The following is a 19,823-nucleotide window of genomic DNA, read 5'->3' on the forward strand; positions in this document are numbered from 1 at the left end:
ACATCTTTCTATCAGGATATGAGGATGGTGGACTTTAAAACTGGATCTGAAGGAAAGAGATTGCTTTCTTTAGTGGTTGTTAAGAAACATTCTTCTGAGAGGCTAGAAGCAATAGCCCTGATACCATTCACAGATGGAATCTCAACTAATGAAAGAGGCTTTGTCTCGCTTTGCACTTATTTTCAACTGGATGTGGTATTCCTCACTGTCTTAGTACAAATAAGTTTGTTCAAACATAAGTGAGAAGAGTGGTGTAACATGTAACCAAACCTACAGGAACTGGGGCTTTTGTTCCGCTAATAGGGTAAGAGATGATGGCCTTAAGTTGTACCGGAGATGGTTGAGGTTGGATGTTAGGAAAAATCTCAGAAGCAGTGAGGCACTGGCACGGGCTGCACAGGGAGACATGGTCGCCATCCCTGGAGGTGTTCAAGAACAGCGGGGATGTGACACTGAGGTCAGTGGCAGGGTGCAGATGGTTTGGGTTGGACTCGGCCATCTTAGAGGTCTTTTCCGACAGGAATGAATCGGTGATTTAAGGCCTGCAATGCGAACCCCGCTTTTTTCCCCTCAGCTCCTTCCCGCCTCAGCGCCTCGAGCTCCGGCTGCTCCGCGCGGGCGCACGCGGGTGTGAGGGCGGGGCGGGGCCACGCACGTGCGCGCCCGAGGGAGGCGGTGCGAGCCTCGGGGAGGGACCGCCACCTTTGTGGGAGCGGCGCGGATCGAACGCCGCCATTCGCCGCTCTGCGGTTCGACAGCGGCGCCCCGCCTGCCCCGCGATCGGCGAGAGAAAGGGACGGAGCGGGTGCGCGCCGGGCCCCGGCGTGTCGCAGCGAAGCGGTCCGGCCGGGCCCCGCCGCCGCGGCGCCGCGTTCCGCCCTGAGGTGTGCGAGCGGGCCCCGGCGGGGCGCCGAGCTCGGCGGGCTGCGCGCCGCCGCTGCCGTGGAGAGGGGAGGCGGCCGCGGGAGGGGGTGACTGCGCGCCCCGTCCCCCGATGAGACTGTGGCCGTGCTGGCTGGGCTGCTACACCCTGCTCCTGTGGGCGCTGAGGAGGAGGATGTGGGCCGGCCCCGCCAGGTACCTGCGGAGCCCTCTATCCAGGTCCCTCTACGCGAATATGATGGGCAGCCACGGCCCGCCGGGCGCCGGGGAAAACCACCAGGTACGGCCGAGCGGCCTCCGCTTGCCCTGCCCCGCCCTCCCCGCCCCTCCGCTCCCCCTCCTCGCGCCCGCAGGGCCCTGCAGGAGCGGGGCAGCGCCGCGGGAGGCGGCGGGAGGGGGCCGGGCGGCCCGAGGTACCGGGGCGGGGAGCGGCCCTGTGCCGGCCGAGGGGCCGCGGGCCCGAGCGAGACAAAGAACGGCGGCGGCCGCGTCCTCCCGGCGAGAAAGTTGACGTGCGCTCCTCGGGTGAGAGGCGGCGGGCGCGGGGGGAAGGGCGGCCGGAGAAAGCCGTGTCGGCGTCCCGGGGCCGCGGCGGCGCGGCCAGGACTGCCGGCCTGCCTGAGCCGCCGTGCCGCTCGTCCCGCTGAGCGAACGCAGCCTGGGCGAAATCTGCCCGGTGCGGTGGATGCGGTGGAGTTGCGGTCGCGCGGGCGCCGTGTCAGTGCCGGCGTGTCGTGAAGGAAGGACGTTCCTGTGGGTGCGAAAAGCGACAATGCTCGCGGAGGCCTCGAGCGGCGGTAGGTGACAAAGTGGAGTTTGCAGGATGACAGAACTGCAGTGAAAGGTCAGCGCTGTGTTTGGCGGCGCGGGCACGGCGAAGGGAGCCTGCGGGGGAATCGGAGCCACGCCGAGGCCGTTCGGTGGCTCTGAGGTGGGATTGCTTTTCAGATATGGTCGGGTCTGTGCTACGGTTTGCTGAAATGCTATCGAAAATCCGGCAGGAGTTCAGGAGGGCAGTAACTCGTGCAGAGCTGAAGGAAGGTGTTTTATCTAAGTCAAATATGTATAGCTGAGCTAATGAAGATGTGATGTAAGTACTCGAGGGTTGCTCGTACATGCTAGTTCTTCAGGCTGATCCGTTACTGGAGGGTTTTCGTGCTCTGAGTGGGCAGTGACAGCTGGAGCCCTGCTGCCAGTGAGCCCGGTGCTGGGGTGAGGGAGCTCAGCTGCGTTTGGGTCATTCAGTGGGTGGAATGACAGAAACTGAGGCTGGGCTTACAGAAAGATCCTTCTTTCTGCTGAATGAAGAAAACTTGCAAATGTTTCCTGTTTAAAAACTGTACTGGAAAGATAAGTAGATCAAGAAAACATGCTGTGAAGGCAGTGGTGTCACTCACAGGTAGATTGTCAGCAGCCTCTGCTTCCACTTGACTGGATTTGGTTTTCAACTTTATTGTACTGATCATCTGGTAAGCTTAGTAAGACTTAGGGTTACAGACCTGGCATTATTTATGAGTTGGGGTTGCGTGTTGAGGGCCTTGATACAGGGCCCCCTCAGCAGTTTCACCAATTTTGTTAGTTTTATGTAAGTTAGTTTAAAAATGTTTGTTCTTGTTTTCTTTCAGTATTAGGCAGTAGTAATTTTTATTATGTGACTTAAAACTTCTCTTCAGATTTCTTTGATATGCTGTAGTTTTTCTACCATTGTGCTGTACCAGATTGATGTGCTTTCTGTTATGAAACTTGTGGCATTAAAAGAGCTGTTGAGGAATTGGGCATGGAGGAATACAAAAGCAAGTTCTATTTTGAGGATTTAGTTCCAGAATTAAGCTGTTTTTCACCACTTATTTTATTTGAATTTTGGATGGATTTTGTTTTTTTTCTCTGTAATTTGGAATCACTTCTAATACTCACAGGCATTATATAGTTATAGGTGTTTTAGCCAGTACTGTTAATTGCAAGTTTAACCGTGAAGGAATTGGGCATTGTTCACAGCCCTCTTCTAAATTCTGGAAATAACTCTTCTCACAGTTGTCACCATTGTTATGCCAATGGTTATATTAATATACATCAGTGTTCAGGAGTCTTAGGGACAGGAACTGTAGGGCAGTTGGTTTCTGTGCTTGATCCTGAAACTGTCAGTAATAGAGGTCAGTGCAGAACCAAGGTGTGTGAGTTCAGGTACTGCAAATGGGTGTTCATACCTCCTAAGAATCAAAGTCCGTGTTTCCCACAGCTTTGGTACTGGGATGCATTTCCTTCTCCATTGAAAATGGCAATGTGAGGAACTGCTCTGCACCTGCAGCAGCCTCAAATAACTGCTGGAGCTGACACTCATCACAGCCTGCTCCTCAGCTCCATGAAACTGTCCTTTCCTGCCATCTGCAGATGGATGGGCAAAGTATGCTGGCTTGAGTGCTTTTTCACTGTTCGCTATTTCTTTCTGGGAGTCCCTAATCTGTGCTGCAGTGAGAAAAGACCCAAACCGGTAGATAGCAGTGCTGAGGATCCTTGTGCAATGCAGTGCGGGTTTGGGAGGAAAAGATGATGTGTGCTTGGAAGTACTGCTGAGTGCTGCTGTCAGAAGCTTAGCCAGAGTGCAAGTAGTTCAGAATAGACTTAAGCTGGAGTATGTTTGCTCCTCTGCTGGAGGCTCATGAAACACCTTGCTGCACTGATGCTGTTTGGTGGAGCCTCTGTTAATGAATCCAGCCCCACTGACCTGTTACAGCTGTCTGCTTCCCTCTGCTTGCCAGCACTGTTACTGTGGAGCAGCAGGATACTGAAAGGAGAGTCCTGCACCCTTATCATTCGTGTTACTGTAGTGACTGGAAGTTGCACTGTGCTGCTCAACACTGTAAACATGCAGTAACTGACTGTTCTCTGTCATACTGCAAACGTGAAGGGACCATGATGTATTCTTCATAGTGTGGCTCCAGACAGTGTTTTAGGTGAGGATCATTGTGAGGTTACCCCAGCTGGCCATATGCTGCCCTTAGCACTGCATTTTTAGAAGTTTCTGATGAAAATCTACACACCTTTTTAGCATACCTGTGACTTTTTATCTGCACCATAAACACAGGCAGACAGATTAGGAAACATTACTGTGAGGTTTAAGGGGGTGATAAGTTTGTATAGGACTGGTTGTTACCAGGTAACTCAGGTTGAAAGTAATCATGAGCCTACTTTTTACTCAGGCTTTGTGTTCTGCAAATAAGAAGGTATAGAACTGTCTTTGAGCTGATACTGATGATTTCTTAGATGTGAGAACCTGATTATTTTATTAGTAGAGATAACAGGGTAAGCTTTATTGACAAAACGGTTGTGAAAGTCTTGTGGACGTTCTTGCTGGCACTAGTAAGTGAAGTGTAGGCCAGTAGTGCAAAATGACAGATGAGCACTTCTTCAAAGTATTGATGGGATTCTCTATCTCTTCCTGGGAAAAATATTTCAAATGCACCTCCTGATATCTTTCCAGGGAATACATAGTGACAAATTAGGAGCAGAGACAGAAAACAACCCTGCCCCACTTCATACTGTTTTACCGTTGTGGTGCTGTTCCATAGTGAAGTTGTTTTACAAAATTCTTTAAAGTACCATGTAGTGATGAGGATAAAATTTTAAGTGTTATTTATAGAGTCGTCTGTTCGCACTTGATTGCGGTTTGTATCTGAGTTAATTAATCCTGAAGCCTGTTTAAAAGTCTTGAAGGAAAGCTAAATTTTTATATTTATAGAAACTGATAATAGCTCTCTTTGTTTTAATTTCTTTTTAACGATTCTATTTTTATATTGCTGAACTTTTTAATGATCCTTTGTCTCTTTCTCTAGTGGTATGTCTGCAACACAGAACAGTTGTCTGAATCCCTTCAGCCTATTTTTGTCCAGAGTTACCTTGACCAAGGAACGCAGATCTTCTTAAACAACAGCATTGAAAAATCAGGCTGGCTGTTTATCCAGCTCTATCACTCTTTTGTGTCCTCAATTTTTAGCCTTTTTATGTCTAGAACATCTATCAATGGGTAAGTGAAAAGTCAATCTTAGGTAAACTGCATACGTTTTGGATGTAGGTTTTTCAGGTGTTCAGCCCTACTTCTTGACCTGTCGGCTTTCCTTAAGGTTCTACGCTTTTCCCTTTGTCAGACTAACGTCTGCAAAGCCCTACTGTGCTCTTCCCCTAAACCTCTTAATTAAACAACACCATTTCCAGTATGAGCAAGGCAGAGGGAGTGTTAGCAATTAGTCAGGAGAGAGGCAGAGTATTCTAATTGTATTTTGTAATCATTACTTAATTTTCTTCTGATTATCCTCTTAAATGAGAGAGTATTTTCTTTGTGCTAGATGATGTCCTCCTCTCTGCTTTTTTTCCCTTCTCCTTGCCCTTTATCTGCTGCTGTATCTGTAGCATTTCCCATTGTGGTTGTCCTCACTGAAGGTGGCTGTGTCCAGTTAGTTCTGCATTGCAGCTAAGGCTTATGGACATACCTGATGCAAAATTAGGCAGATTTCTAAACGATGCTGAAGTTGCTGAGTGAAGTCTTGTAACACTTGCATGGAATGGGATTTTATCCTCTGTCTTATCCGTTAAAACTTAATTTCATCATGGTTTGTGTAGAAGCCACACATGAACAGGTAGCTTCTGGTGTGGTGCGTTTGGCTGATGAACGTCAGTGAGGTGGGAAAGGAGAATTTTGCAAAGCATCACTCTCCTGGTCGCACTGCATTGATCTCTCTGTGATTGGCTGTGGGAGAGGTTAGCTGGTCGTGGCTGCTTTCATGTTTTACCCCCAAGAAGTCAGTTTCTATTCTCTCACTTCTCTTTTGCTCAGACCTGTGTAACAGCTTAGCACTTTTGACTCTATCAACAATGCATTTTGTTGCATTTGTCCCATTTCTCCACCATCCCCACATCTTTACATATTTCAGAACAGTCTGATTTGAGGACAGTAGCTGGCTACTAGGGCTAGGAAAATAATCTTTCTTTTCTAACCAGATGTCTCTGAGCTTCCTGTGGTGTTTTTAGTACTGGTGGGCTTATATAAAGGTTCCTTTGGTCTTCTCATGGTCTTTCTCTTGCCTTTTTTTTTCCCCCAAAGGCTCTTCAGTGCTTTGAGTAACTCCTCATAGTGCTGTTCTGCATAATAACCATGAGCCAGTTAGACAGTGTAGACTGATATGTGTGCTGCAAAGGGATTCTGCATAGATTGGTTGTATTCTGTTTGATTTTTTAATATGTTTAATATCCTACTTCAGTTTCTTCTACATACCTGTACAGCCTGGTGGTGTTTGTTTTTAATAGTCTCTCTAGACCTCTTATTTTTCAGATTTTTTATTTTTTCGTTCTTTTTATCTGTTTACCTTTTTTCCTCTTGATCATAAGATTTCTGTTCATTTTCTTTCTTAAATTTAACCTCCTATCCAACATGAGTTTAAATAATATATATTTTTTACTACCTGTAATCTGTCATTGACCCGTTCTTTTCTTCCTCTGCTTGTTCTCCTAACTCTTTCATCTTCTGAATTCTGCTATGGCAGCAGCAATCTGTCACTGTGTAGCCTTCAGTCACTTCTGGGTGTGTGTGCCGTTGCCGTGATCCATAAAGAATCCAGATGTCACCTCTACCCAGTGCCTTAATGAGTCACCTATTTGCCGTTTGACGGCTCATCGTGTTAAATGCAGGGTCTGCAGATAGCAGCAAAAGCTATTGTAACACACAATTAAGAAGTCTTTTCTTTTGCCACTCGAGCAGTGTTATCCCCATGCTTTCTTTAAATCTCTTCCCCGCCATCCCTCCTAATTCCAAATCCTATTCCTTATTCTCTGTGCATGCTTCTGTCTGCAGTTCTTTTGCTGTCTCCTTTGCTCTGCCTTCTTTCTCCTTTATAGGTAGGTGGGAGCGATTCAGATCTGCAAACATGACAAATAAGGCTTAGTCTTTATCTTCCCCCTCCCTGCTTTTTTGTATGTGATCATTTTCTTGCTCTGCAGCCTGCAAGCTCTTCTTTTCCTGATCAAATCCCTCCTGAAGTCTTAGCCACTAAAACTGCATGTAGCTGTGTTTGTGTGATCTCTGACAAGTAGAAGGCAAGTTGAACTGAATTTGTAAATTTCTCTGAGCAGTGACCTTATCTATTTGGTGTGACTGATTGCTGCCCAAGCACATTTTAAATTACTTCATTGTCCTTCCTGCTCAAGCTTGTATGAAATTGAATGTTTCTCATCTTTACCTTGCAGGCTGCTGGGAAGGGGCTCAATGTTTGTGTTTTCCCCAGAACAATTTCAAAGACTGCTTAAAATAAATCCAGAATGGAAATCCCACAGACTTCTTGATTTAGGAGCTGGAGATGGAGAGGTTACTAAAGTCATGAGTCCTCACTTTGAAGAAATCTATGCCACTGAGTTGTCTGAAACTATGATATGGCAGCTTCAGAAGAAAAAATACAGGTATTGTTCTGGATGCTCCCTACGTTGTTTATAGCAGACATTACTGCAAAATAGTCTTTATAATATTTTATAAACATCCAGTATTTTCAGTCAATTTTTCTATTGTTTGATCTTTATGGAAAAGATTGAACTATACAAAAGCAAGAAAGCAAACACATCTCATGTTCCTTGTTACCAGGGCTTTTGTTATGCAAATGTCCCCTGTTACCAGTTAAGACAAAATTGGCAGCACTGTTTTGAAGTCTGTTTTTTCATAGTTTGTGTAAATTGCTTTAAACAAGACAATTAGACAAAATCTGGATACTGATGAATGAACAGTTCAAAATTGCGAGAGGAAGTGATGGACAGCAAAGCAAAGTTTTATAGACACAGATTATTCAGGTATCTGTACCTAATCATTCAAAGTTATGATTGTAGACTGCTTTGTAAAGAATCTTGTATTATACTTAGCTCTTGGCATTAAGATTGATCAGTTCTTAGTAACAAAAACCTCATCACTGCCAGAACTTAGTTGTGCTCCGGTCACAATGGCTGCAAGTTCTTGTAGGCAGCAGATCTGGTCTGGTTGAATAATGGTTAGTATCCCTAAACTTCAACACGAAGAATGAAGGAACTGTGGATTTCTTTTCTGTACCTGTCCAAAAGTGGACAGTTAATAGCAACTGGGTTTGCACACTGCTAAGTCAGGGTGGTTAAAATGCTACAAACCATTAATCACATTTCAGCTTTGTTGTTACTTGAGAAGTAGTTCAGTTTTAATATAGGACACCAGACTTTAATAATAATAGCTTGATGTTTATATGGCAGTATGAAGGTGTGGCTGAATATATAGGCATGCCTATCATTGAGTAGTTTTCTATTCCATAAGACTAGAATAAAGCAACTGCTTTTCCTCACTGCCTGGTTGGCTGACCTTTCTGTGCTACCAGCACAATAATTGGGAATTTTTGTCCTCGGTTGATTCCCTCTGAACGTGGTTCTTTATCTCTTTCTCTCTCTGTAGGGTGCTTGGTATAAATGAATGGCAGAACACAGGATTTCAGTATGATGTTATCAGCTGTTTGAATTTGCTGGATCGCTGTGATCAGCCACTGACTGTATTAAAAGATATTAGAAGTGTCCTGGAGCCAACTAGAGGCAGAGTCATTCTAGCATTAGTTCTGCCTTTTCATCCGTATGTGGAAAACGGTAAGTACATGGATAGTAGCTGTTTAGGCAACTAGAAGCTTTTGTAGGTTGCAGTATTCTGAATTAGATGTTTTTAAAATAACTGACATGTTTTTATTTGACTTACTTATAAATAACCTGTAGTGTGCTTGTTGAGAAGTATGAAATGATAGGTAAATAGGACACATGAGGTAAGAGCCGTTTTCTTAATTCCCCAGCATACATTGTTGGCACCAACAAAAAGCTCAGATATTGAAGTCACATATCCTGTTCTGCAGGTTGCCACATTTGAGCTGTGTTGGAGCAACATGGGAAAACTGATCTCTGATTAGGGCCCTCTGCTGCTGTCACATAGGTAACCCCAGTTGTCTCTAGCAACCATTGAACAAATCCATCAGAACTGTCTGTAGTATTGAGTAGAGCAGCTTACCTCAAATTGTTTCAAGCGTTCCAGATGAACTACACCTAAAAATTCCTAGGGAGATAATGTTTGCTGTCCAATATGAGCTCTTGGAGTAAAATACAGGCCATGTACTAATGGGAAATACCAACCATTATTAGTAGTGTACTAATAACTGGAATAAAAAGTAAAATTTGTTGCTGACATTCCATTATTTCCTGTAGTTGCATTTTAAAGAAATGCATGAGAGTCATTTCAGATGAATCTTTCTCTGCGACTGCACATCAGAAGAGGCTAGAAGCTTCTTTAAGGTGCCTGTGTTTGTGGGGATTCAACTTGAGGCACGCTAAAGGAGGTCTGAGTTCTAAAGGCTGGTGTTCATCAGTCATTCTTTGGACATTGGCTGTCCATGACTAGTAAGAATTGTCAGCAGAAGTATATGTGCTCCCAGAAAGTACAGAGCTAATAATGTTAGCATTTTGGAAATCATAAATCAAAACAAATCTATTTTTCTTTATGCCATTAACACTGGGGAAGGAGGGGGATTGAGACAGGCAAAGGAAAAAAAAAGTCTAAAAATAATGTAATTTGAAGAGCTGCTTAAAGCATAGTATTTGAGCGTGTAGTTTGGTAGGTGTTCTAAAAAGGAGTATGCCTTAAATGAGATAGGAGTTTGACTTACGCATCTGTGTGATATTTTCAAGCAGATTCGGTTGCAGCTGTGTTCCTATAACGTAGGACTGTTTCACTTCCTCTCTTTAGAATCATAGGATCATAGAATTGTTCAGGCTGGAAAAGACCTTAGAGATCATAGAGTCCAACCGTATTACCCCAGCTAACAACCCTCCACTAAATCATGTCCCTGAGCAACTTAAAATTATTTTAAATTCCAAGTAACAGCATTGTCTCACTAGACTTCCATGAATGTATTAGAAGCAGAAATCGAGGAGTGATTTGTGTTTGTGTGCCTTCATAACTGTTGTCATTGTGTTTTGCAATCACTGTTGCGCCCAGTATCTACTCTTCTGCGTGTTGTTGGGTAACCACGGTAGACCACATGTAACTTCCTCACTCACCAGGAGGTAGATAAATTAAGGAAGAAAAAAATACTCCAAGTCCATTTATAATCCATCATTATTTGCCTGCAGCATACTGGGAATAGAGTAGGATATTAAATTTGGAAATCCTGAGAGACTAGAAACCTGTTCTCTGGTTGCTGATCTTAGAGTGGATTTCAACTTTGAACGAGAACAGCTAAGATAGCCTGTAAACTGAAGGCAAACTTTGGTTTATTCTGGCAACTTGTAAATGATTAGTCAGAATTCTCAGCTAGTGCAGTGATGGTGTTTTGTGGCTGTCTGTGACCTGCAGCATGTGACAGATTAACTTTAGTATGCCATTATCATTTCCAGCGTTCCCGTTGGTAAATATCGACTGAAACTTCAAAACATCTTTACTTTGTTTACCTCAGTTGTGGATATGGGCCTATATAAACATTTCTGGACAGTGCAAGTTACTAAATGCACAAGTTATTGGCATTCCACTGAAGCTTTCCAACTTAAGATCTATTCAGCTATAGCCTAAAGAAACAGTGAAGAGACATTCTATGTTCATCACATACAAAAGATTTTAGATTCCAGTATTTTCATTGTTGTTCTACAAGATGATACCTTAAATGTCACATGTGTATGTAAGCTTTATAATAAGAAAAAAAATTGTATGGATCTTGGATTGCTCCTTGTATCAGCTAATTTAAAAGTTTGGACCTGCTTGGGGAGATTTCTGAATTTTAAAGTGGGGAACGAATGGACAGGGATGGGTCAGGTAGGGACCAGTTTTGAGAGTTGGAGATATGAAACATATCTGGGTTACTACACTTAGTGTAGTTTGACAGCAGTTGCAGAAACTGACAATGCGAAGCCTGCCCAAAGAGAACAAAGCGAGGTAGAGTGGGAGGTAACATTTTTTTCTGTGCTGTTTCTGGAATTACAGTGACACCTAGAGTCTGCAGTTGCTAAGTCATAAATGCAGCTCTTCGCAGAAGTTTTATTTTCCACATGTAGAACAAGTAATGCACTTCCTGCTCACGTATAAATTTGTCACGTAAGCTGTATGAATGATATGGGATCATAACATAACATGCTCTTGTGTGACTAGTCTAAATTAGTAATTTTGGTAGGTATCCCATTGGGTGATTATGAAATGCTTTGTATTTCCTAATACAGACATTGCATTTGTATAAAGTCAGTTCTAAATAATAAACTAAAATGGTTTAAGTTTCTCCAAAACAAAAGTGTTGAACTCACCACCAAAGTTCAGAAAAAAATCAACACTATCAGCCTGGGATTGTGAAATGTTCTTGTTGAACACATTAGTTTTTATTTGATTGCTTCATAGGGATAAGAAGAGGAAGGTGCATTTTTCATTTTCCTGAAGCGTTTGGTATTAAGTAGATCTGGAAATACAGTGCTGTGCTAGGTGGGGCCTTTGTCTGATCTGTCAGTTCTCATGTCACTGAAATGAGAAGTAGCACTTCAGTCCTTGCTTCATTTAAATGACAGATGCAGTTGTTCCTGAGCAGGAGGTATGCCTGGCATCAGCAGGTCACTTCTCCAAGTGCTGATTTTGTACATTAGCTGGTTAGTAACTTCTGTGCCCTTCTGTGTTCATGCCAGCATCTGTTGTGAGCAAAGGTTGGCACTCCAGATAATCCTGACTTTGGATGGTAGTGCTGGAGGAAAGGAGCTGTGTTGCTGGTGACTGATGTTCAAGTTGCTAGAGCAGCCTTTTCACAGTGACTGCCATCTTCTTTCCTAGGTAGGCTAGGGGGATGTTCCCATCCCAAATGAGCTTTAGCATGATAGTATGTGCATTTATGTTATCTGTTGTTTTTTTTCCTGCTTGCCTACCTACAGAATACATCTGCTTTGCTGTTGAAGCTGCTGTAAGACTCAGTAATTTTTCATTTGTCTATCCACTATAACTACCACACCAATATGAATGAAGACTGAACGTCACTGTGTAATGAGTTTATTTTGTTGCTGTTGATTCATGTACATCTTACACAAATGCACAATTCACATATAAGAAATGCATTGACATTCATGTAAAAATGTGTAGAATTAAATCTAAATTGAAAGGGAAAGTTTTTATGAAGCATTAGCAGTTCTTTTCTAAAAGATGAAGCCTTCTCCCGCTGTTTTTGTTCTTGTGGAATGGAAAGTAATGTGTAGCAGACATAATGTTGGTTTTGATGATCTCTTCAGCACTCTCAAAGAACACTGCCCTGTACACTTTGCTCCTTGCATTTTAAAGGAAAGTAAGTCTGTGACAAAGCTTCACTTCTTCATCAGCCCCTTCAGTTGCATCAAACATATCCAACAAACTGGAAACGAAGCAGATACTCATCTGTTCTGATAAACAGTGTCATCCTCCAAATGATCCTAGGGAAAAATGTATAAGTGCTTACCTACTGATGCAAATGTTTTTGGCTTTTTTTTAAATGCAGAACTTCCTTTTAGAGGTAAATTCCACCCTTTACTGTTTCAGCAAACTCCTTCCCTCCCTGTTTATCAAGTCATCTATCTGGCTGTATGGTACCTACAGGTTTCTAAACGTTTCTTTTTCCTCTTGACTTCTCTTACTCCTCAGAGAGCACAGAGGCATTAAGACATATCCTGTATTTTCACTGTGTTCATGTCTGACACTCAAACCAAGGATTAAGTCAGCAGGGACTTGAAGTCTTTAAAGGGATAATCACAGAGGAAATCAATTAGGGTGGTACAGAGGTAAAGTGAAAATGTTTAGAGGAGAAGTGCTTGACTTGCTGTTCTATTCCCTTTTTCTTTTGCATCACACCTCTGAAATAGCTCAGTGTAAGCTTAGAATAGGGAAGAATTTATAATGTTTCTCAAGAGAAGCTGATTTTTTTTTTTTTTTTTTTTTTGAAGGATCATTTGGAAGCCTTTTTTTTGCTTGCGAGTACATGTGGCTTCTGAAATTGCCTTCTTTATCTTTGACGACATGCAAAACTTTTTTGCTGTATTGCCATTCAAGACTTAGTGCTGGAAATTTGGAATGATGAAGTAAATTGTGTGGCTTTATCCAGTGGTACTGACTGCTTAATTTAGGCTACATGTTGAATTGGGGGAAACATCTGTAAGAATGTTACAGAGGTGTTTTGAAACAATTTTCTTATGGTTCTGTCATTGAACCACCCTGGCCTGAGGGCACAAGAGGAACTACAAATGAAATGTTTTCAAGAATGAGCCCTAATGAATTTGTTTTATCAGAGTCCAGAACAACTTGCTGGAGCAACTTCTTGGCAGGATACAAGCCTACAGAGGCTTCATTGTTAAATGCACATGTATGTGCATGCGTAGATACATATGTGTAAGTACATATTATATATATATACAAAAACAGAAAAGCTTGTGTATGTCTGTTTTTCCCACGTAGATAAAACTTACAGGCTGCTGGCAGTGCTCAGCATAACGCTGCTTTTGCAGTTCTTGGGCTATTGCTCGAAAAATTTTTCGGCCACTAGTGATCTTCTGTAAAGGATTTAAAACATGCTAGGTTAGTGCTACAGTTGAGTGCTACAGCTGGGAGAAGCATCTTTTGCTGCATTTTTATAGTTCTGATTATTTTCCCAATGTATGTATTTGGGAAAGTTACTAAATAACGCTCTAGGAGCTTACAGCAGCTCAAGGAGTTTAAATTAGATTAATACTACATCTCTTAACATATGTACCTTCTTTAATGGATATTTAAATAGCAAGTATGGCTTTTTATTACTCTCTAAAGTATAGGTAAAGCAGACGGTGATGACGTACACAGTTCTCTGTTCTCTGCCTTTCATTCCCACTTCTATTTAGCAGCTTTCGTTTTAACTGGAAGGAGAGGGAATAAAAAATGATTAAAACAAGGGGATGATTTAGCAACAAGTGAAGTAGCACAATAATGAAGTGTTGCCTTATTATGGTGAGAATATATAAAAGTCAACTTAATAGATTTGCTTATGTGACGTTGAAAAAATCAAGAGTTTTCAAACATATACAGCCTTTTTTGGTTTCTGTAGTAGATGATGTAAATATTTTGTGTACAACAGAACCTGCCTGAAGCATGGCCAAGTTGTCAGAAGTAAGATAGCAGCTTTTCTCCTGGTGAAAAAGGCGATTGATTTTTTTTCCCCTGTAGTATTCAGGGAACAAAACAACAACAAGCTTCCTGTCTTTGGTTAGACAGCTGTCACTACAGCCAGGAGCCATGCTGTGCCACATACAGCTGTAAAGTCCATATTCACATGTGCTCCTATATGCATCAGTTTTACCAATGTCTGTTTTTGCACAATGGATGAAGACAATTTCTTTATACAAGTAAAGTCAGTTTACTAACTGTTAGCTCACAAATATGTTGGCATTGAATTTAAATTATTTTGCTTCTAATGGAAGCCAATCCAGAGAGTTAATGACTTGTGGTAATTTCTAGCTCTACTTTTTGTGTGTGCATTAATAAATAGTCTCCCACCTGCTGATTAAAACACTCAGTATAATTTTAGCCTTTTTTTTTTTTTTTTAATTTAAAGCATTTCATTTAAAAAAGAAAATGTGATTGCTATTGCAGACAGATGTGTGCAACATATGAACTTCATTCAACCAACCACACTGCTGTAACTACAGATGTTATAGAAGCTGGGAATTCGTTCTCCTTGTGGAGGTGCTGGGACTGCTTAAAGTTCAATCACAAAATCGGTTTGAGCCTACCTTGTGGGCTGCAAGGATTGTGAATGCAGTAATGCTGTATAGCAGCAGTAACGTTGAGATGATGATCATGGAGTTGAACTCTTCAGTGTTGTACCTCTCTGCTTAGTTAGAAGTGAGAGTTAGAGTAACAAACAGTTTTTATGAGTCAAGTAATTTCTTTATAACTCTGCCTATCAGCCCCCTTCCTCCGCAGAATTAAAAAACTTAATGTAATTTTTTAAAACTAATTTCCGATCTAAATTTCTTAGTACGATCACCTGCAAGGGCAGTGGAGACTTGTTATTTCTGATTATAAACACTTCCTTAGGGGATAGAGAATAAAACCCAGTATTCTGCTGTAATTAAAGAACATCTGAATAAAACCGTTTAGGCCTTTGTTTAGGAATAAAACTAGGCTGGGGAAGGAAGGATAGAGGGGAAAATAATAATCCTGCTAGTTTTCTTTTATTTAACCATGTAAAATTGAAGTGTAATGAATGAAGTCGCATCATCTTTTAACTAGATGGCAAACATTGCAGAGGTATAGGACTAAATCTTTTGGCTCGAGCTGGCACTGTGAATCCCCAGTCCTGAAACCCTTTTCTCTGTTGGATGTATTTTCAATAAATGTCAGTTTCTCTACTTCTCACTTGCTACATCCTTTCTAGTAGCCATCCAAGTTTTGATGTAGGAGGGTGCACAGTATGGCTAGGTAGCAAATTTCTTCCTGTAGTGGAATTCTGGAGTCATTTGCATCATGTGACAGAACAGTCTAGTAAGCAAATGACACTGAGGTGCTTATTTGTAGAATCCCTCTGTAGCCTCACAATTAGTATGAAGTCATACTCCTCTGATGTTTTGGTTGGTATTTCTATCTTAAATGCTATTTTAAGCATCTAAATAGAGTATTTAGGAAAGAAAATGTACTTCTTTTGACCGCGCTTCTTTAGGAATGAATAATGAACTGACCTCTTTTTGTCAGTACTGTTCCATCTCCTGTTTGCTTAGAATGGGGTGAGCCTGAATCTGCAAATGCTATCCCACAGAAATAAAGAGCACTGTCGTTTACAGTCAGGTTGTTGATTTGAAGCCAGTAGTTATTTTCTGATGATGTATGCACTTGGAACTTCTGGCGATTCGTGCATTCAGGAGTGCACAGATCCTCATGTCTGTTAGTAAAAAAGCGAAACCATAGAACTTGAGGCTGAGATGGGGAGCATCCATGGGCAGAGAAAGCACACGTTAGGAGCGCAGTGTGCGCTGAGTGTTCGGCTTCCTGGAACCTGGGCTGTGTTACAGTGACATGGCAGTTACCTGTAGCACCTGTTGAGAATAAACAGCCACGTGAGTGACAGTGAGATAGCAAAGCATCATTTAAAAGAAACAAAAGAGCTGCTTATGGTTCATGCAGAGAGGTGGGTGGGAATGGAGAAAAATGCGCTTCAGGCTTTGAATGTTTAGGATGGGGTGGGTGACTTACACATAGATACTCAGTGATGTATTTCACCAAGGGTTTCTCTTTCTTCTCCCACATCTGGGAGTCCAGTGAGACTGCCTGATGGAGGCAGCAGAAATATCAGAAACTAAGACTTTTAAAACTTAGCACTTTTGTAACATTGGGAAGAATTCTTAATAATTCCTAGGCATTATTCCACTTCGTTGCTCATATTGACTCTGGGTTTCTAGGGATAACAGTATTGCTTGTTAGTTCTGGCATTTAAGAATATGCGTAGAGAAAACAGGAAGATTAATCAGGGAGAATTCTAATTAAGGAACTGAAATGTTAGGCTTAATATGACTGGTCTGGCAGATTTACTTTTGTTTTAAAGTTCAATAAAAACTTGAAACATTATTTAAATACTTTCGGTATATCTCATTTTATTCACATTGCTTAATTATTTAAAAAATGGAATTGAGCTTAGGCAGCGAACATGAAAATAGCTTAGCAGCGTCCTCTCCTGTGCTCTAGAAAGTAACAAATTAGAATAAACTGATGTTTGTCTTAATGAGTGTGCTGATACGCCATCTGTAAGGCTCTACTGTGTACAGTCAGCACAGTCCCTTCATCATTTCTCTCACTGAATGTTTTATGGACCAGATTCAAGCAGATTTGGTGTCTGGAATGAAATGAAATTCTGTCAAATCATCATCAGAGCCACTCCATAGCAGCTGCAGCAATCTGAAGACTGTAGTGGTGTAAGTCGTCAGTTACATTCTGCGTGGTGAAGAACGCTGTGCTCCAGCAGTTATCATCTCCTTTTACAGCTCGCTTTTGTGCTCTGGCCTTACAGGGCAGAACTCCATAGTTTCAGTAGCCAGGCTGCCTAAACCCTCCTCCCAAACAAACACAGTGGCACTGAAGCCATGCTGCTGCTGCTGGAGCATTCCTTGCAGGGGAGTACAGTAGGATTTGACTCAAAAAATCATAGATTACAGAAACATTTCAGACATTGAAAGAAAAGATATTTGTAAAGAGTTATTTGTTTTGGAAGTTGCATGAATATAGAAGAAATCAACTCTTAGCAGAGCACTTTACTATACTTCCAGCTATGTTGCAGATCATAGCCACAACATTTTTAATCCTGTATATTCGGTTACATGAGAAGGTAGAAAGAAGCTTAGAAAAAAAGAAGTCTTACCAATACTGTACAGAATCCAGTCGAGTGCAAGCACCAGCAATTTTTGGAATTTGTTGACAGGTGCCATTTCTTGTATCTTTCTGAGAAGTATTCTGCTCGAAGGAAGAGGAACTTAGGAAATATCTGGAGTTGCAGAACACTCTGAGTCACGAGATTTAGAACTTCCTGTTTAGAAGGGGCTTTACTGTTGCGTTTAGCAAACATGCTAAATGTACAGCACACACCAGAAAGTGTTTCCACATTACTTTGAAAGTGAGTGAACGCTTCTGAACTTCGAACTGAGAGTTCTGCCTGTAGTACTTCAGATTTATTCATTGTATAAAGCAAGTAAAACATTTTTCAGCGTAATACATGCATTCAGTTTCTTATTTTTATGTGGCCTTAAACTATCTTTGTTACGTCAGCTTCTAAGTGTCCATTCCACAACAAATTCTGTCGCCATTCCTTATCTAACCAGCAAAATAGTTTACCACTGAAAACTGCTCAGCAAATCATGATTTTTCAACGTGCTATCTCTATGTATATAATTACTTGATGGTAATTTTGTGGCCAAACTGTAGGCATAAAGAAAAAAATACAGTGCTGGAAAAGATCTTTGTTAAATTGTCCGTCTGTCCATGGCTGCTGAACACCAGTCTCAGTGATGGAGGGTCCTTTTCAGTTTTAGTTTTGGAGCTGCTTGTTCTTCTGAAAAACCTTGAATTGATCTATCAGCAGCTCTACAAATGGCTTGTCAACCTTGTATTTGAATGAATGGATTGCAGTCTATGCAGTGTAATTTCTGAAAGAAAATACAACACACAATTAAGTTTACTTTATAACTGAAACAAAACTTGTTTTCTTTTCTCAGTAGGTGGCAAGTGGGAAAAGCCCTCAGAAGTTTTGGAAATCAAAGGGCGTACTTGGGAAGAACAGGTTAATAGCCTGCCAGAAGTGTTCGGTAAAGCTGGTTTTGCCATAGAGGCTTTCACCAGACTGCCATACCTATGTGAAGGTGATATGTATAATGACTACTATGTACTAGATGATGCTGTCTTTGTCCTGAAGCCGGTGTAAGCCTACATGAAGTAAATCTCCAGAATCAAAGCCAAGAAGCAGCCTCTGAAAGAGAGATTTGATCTACGGTTCTGTGAAGGGAGGGAATTTGTGGGATTGCCATGATAACTAAGTACTATGTAAGAATTTTAATGGCCAAAATACTAATGTATTTCTTTGTAGTATGAGTAGGAAAACTTTGTTTTTAAATTTGAAATGGAGACTTCGGATGAGAATTTCTTTTTTTATCAGCTCTTAAACCAACAATGCATTCTGCAGCCCAGCAGTAACAGGGGATATTTTTTAAATTCTTACCTGCAACAGGGATCAGATCCAAACAGAAGCAATAGTTCTAGTGAGGAATCTGATACAACACAAATTGTTGTTCAAGAAATCACTTGAAATCTGGCAATAAAGTTATCCATTTATTTCAAACCTTGCTGATTATAAACTGTTTAAATGGATATTCTTCCATGCTAAGTTACTTTCTCACTTACTGTCATTCTTCACGTTTTTATTCATGCTAATAAACTTTTTTGAGATGACTTTTTGCATTAACTTTTGTGTTCGTTTTTGTAACCATAGTCATGCTTGTTCACAGCAGCAGCTTTTTGCGTTGAGAATTGAGCTCGCAGTGGCAACACAACCTTGAGTTCATTAAAACAGTGTTTAAGTATTGCTTAAAGGGATAACAGTCCACAAAAAACTGTATCACTTTTGGTTGGGTTTCTTTCATGTTCTTCGCAGTGCCTCATAAATACTCATTGCTTTTGCGTATGCCATTTTCCAGCTAAAGAGGTTGTGGTAGAGCTTGCCAGAACTACACTTTAAACTGATGGATTTGATAATAAACTTTCAAAGTGAATTGTTCCCATAAGTTTAAAGAATTTGCAGGCACTTTCTTGCAGGCGTTTTCTAAGTCAAACTGCCTCTGAGCCTTTGACCTCAGGGGACCCAATTTCAAAGGTTTAAATAGCTTGGAACTTTTTTTTTTCCTCCAGGAACACAAAGTATTTGTTTTAACATGCCTTCTTTTTAAAACCCCCTTAAAATGGCTAGTTTCTGGCAGCTGGGATAAAACCTTCCTTTAAAACTACAAACGGCAACACCAGGAAGCAGTACAGAAGTGGCAGGCCTATGTCTTGTCTTGCTTGGGATGTAAGTGTTGTAAGACAGCAGGGAAACTTCAGCATGTAGATCAGCTGGTAAGTGAAGCAAGAACTGACTTATCTTTTGCTTTTCAAGTATCAACAAGATATTTATTTAACAGTTGGTGATCTCATGCCAGGTATGATGTTTCAGCTTGTCTTTTTAAATTTATCTTTGACTTCCTTTTCCCGATGTTTAGTGATTTCTCTTGCAAAGTTAATAGCCTTTTATTCTTAGTCTTTGTGAAAGATTAAGTGTTCTGTATTAAGGGGTGAGAGCTTTCACTGGTGGGGTTTTTTTTTCCAGCAGTAATTCAGGCTCAGCATTATTCTGATTTCAGCATCTGTTACTGAATTTCAGCAC

At 41.5% G+C, this 19,823-nt stretch overlaps 2 protein-coding genes across 3 annotated transcripts; one reads left to right on the forward strand and one right to left on the reverse strand.

Annotated features, from left to right (window-relative positions):
- The first annotated feature begins 942 nt into the window (after positions 1 to 942).
- Positions 943 to 18,856, forward strand: METTL9 (methyltransferase like 9). Of its 2 annotated transcripts, none has more exons than XM_042864326.1 (5): positions 943 to 1,162; positions 4,713 to 4,903; positions 7,117 to 7,326; positions 8,330 to 8,514; positions 18,127 to 18,856. In XM_042864326.1, exons 1-5 carry the CDS (start codon positions 995 to 997, stop codon positions 18,330 to 18,332), a joined length of 960 nt encoding a protein of 319 aa, XP_042720260.1. In that variant the 5' UTR covers positions 943 to 994; the 3' UTR covers positions 18,333 to 18,856. The 2 variants fall into 2 exon arrangements, with proteins under 2 accessions (XP_042720260.1, XP_042720261.1); XM_042864327.1 differs by having other exon boundaries at positions 18,130 to 18,856.
- On the reverse strand, positions 11,908 to 17,394 carry IGSF6 (immunoglobulin superfamily member 6). Its single transcript, XM_042864328.1, has 6 exons — positions 17,277 to 17,394; positions 15,607 to 15,960; positions 14,659 to 14,756; positions 13,729 to 13,785; positions 13,363 to 13,446; positions 11,908 to 12,336 (listed from the first exon to the last, which is right to left on the reverse strand). The coding sequence occupies exons 1-6, from the start codon at positions 17,341 to 17,343 to the stop codon at positions 12,298 to 12,300; spliced, it is 699 nt and encodes a 232-aa protein (XP_042720262.1). The 5' UTR covers positions 17,344 to 17,394; the 3' UTR covers positions 11,908 to 12,297.
- Positions 18,857 to 19,823: the final 967 nt, after the last annotated feature.

The sequence above is a fragment of the Lagopus leucura genome, unplaced genomic scaffold (genome assembly GCF_019238085.1).
Source record: "Lagopus leucura isolate 7727_CA_CO unplaced genomic scaffold, USGS_WTPT01 Super-Scaffold_760, whole genome shotgun sequence".
Taxonomy (NCBI): domain Eukaryota; kingdom Metazoa; phylum Chordata; class Aves; order Galliformes; family Phasianidae; genus Lagopus; species Lagopus leucura.

Coding starts and splice junctions, on each gene's coding strand:
- IGSF6 (XM_042864328.1), bottom strand. CDS start 17,343: ATGGCACCTGTCAACAAATTCCAAAAATTGCTGGTGCTTGCACTCGAC. Junction 15,961..17,276: donor CTGGATTCTGTACAGTATTG/GTAAGACTTCTT, acceptor TATTCTCAACAG/GTGCTACAGGTAACTGCCAT. Junction 14,757..15,606: donor AACAGTACTGACAAAAAGAG/GTCAGTTCATTA, acceptor CTAACTAAGCAG/AGAGGTACAACACTGAAGAG.
- METTL9 (XM_042864326.1), top strand. CDS start 995: ATGAGACTGTGGCCGTGCTGGCTGGGCTGCTACACCCTGCTCCTGTGG. Junction 4,904..7,116: donor TCTAGAACATCTATCAATGG/GTAAGTGAAAAG, acceptor TTTACCTTGCAG/GCTGCTGGGAAGGGGCTCAA. Junction 7,327..8,329: donor CTTCAGAAGAAAAAATACAG/GTATTGTTCTGG, acceptor CTCTCTCTGTAG/GGTGCTTGGTATAAATGAAT.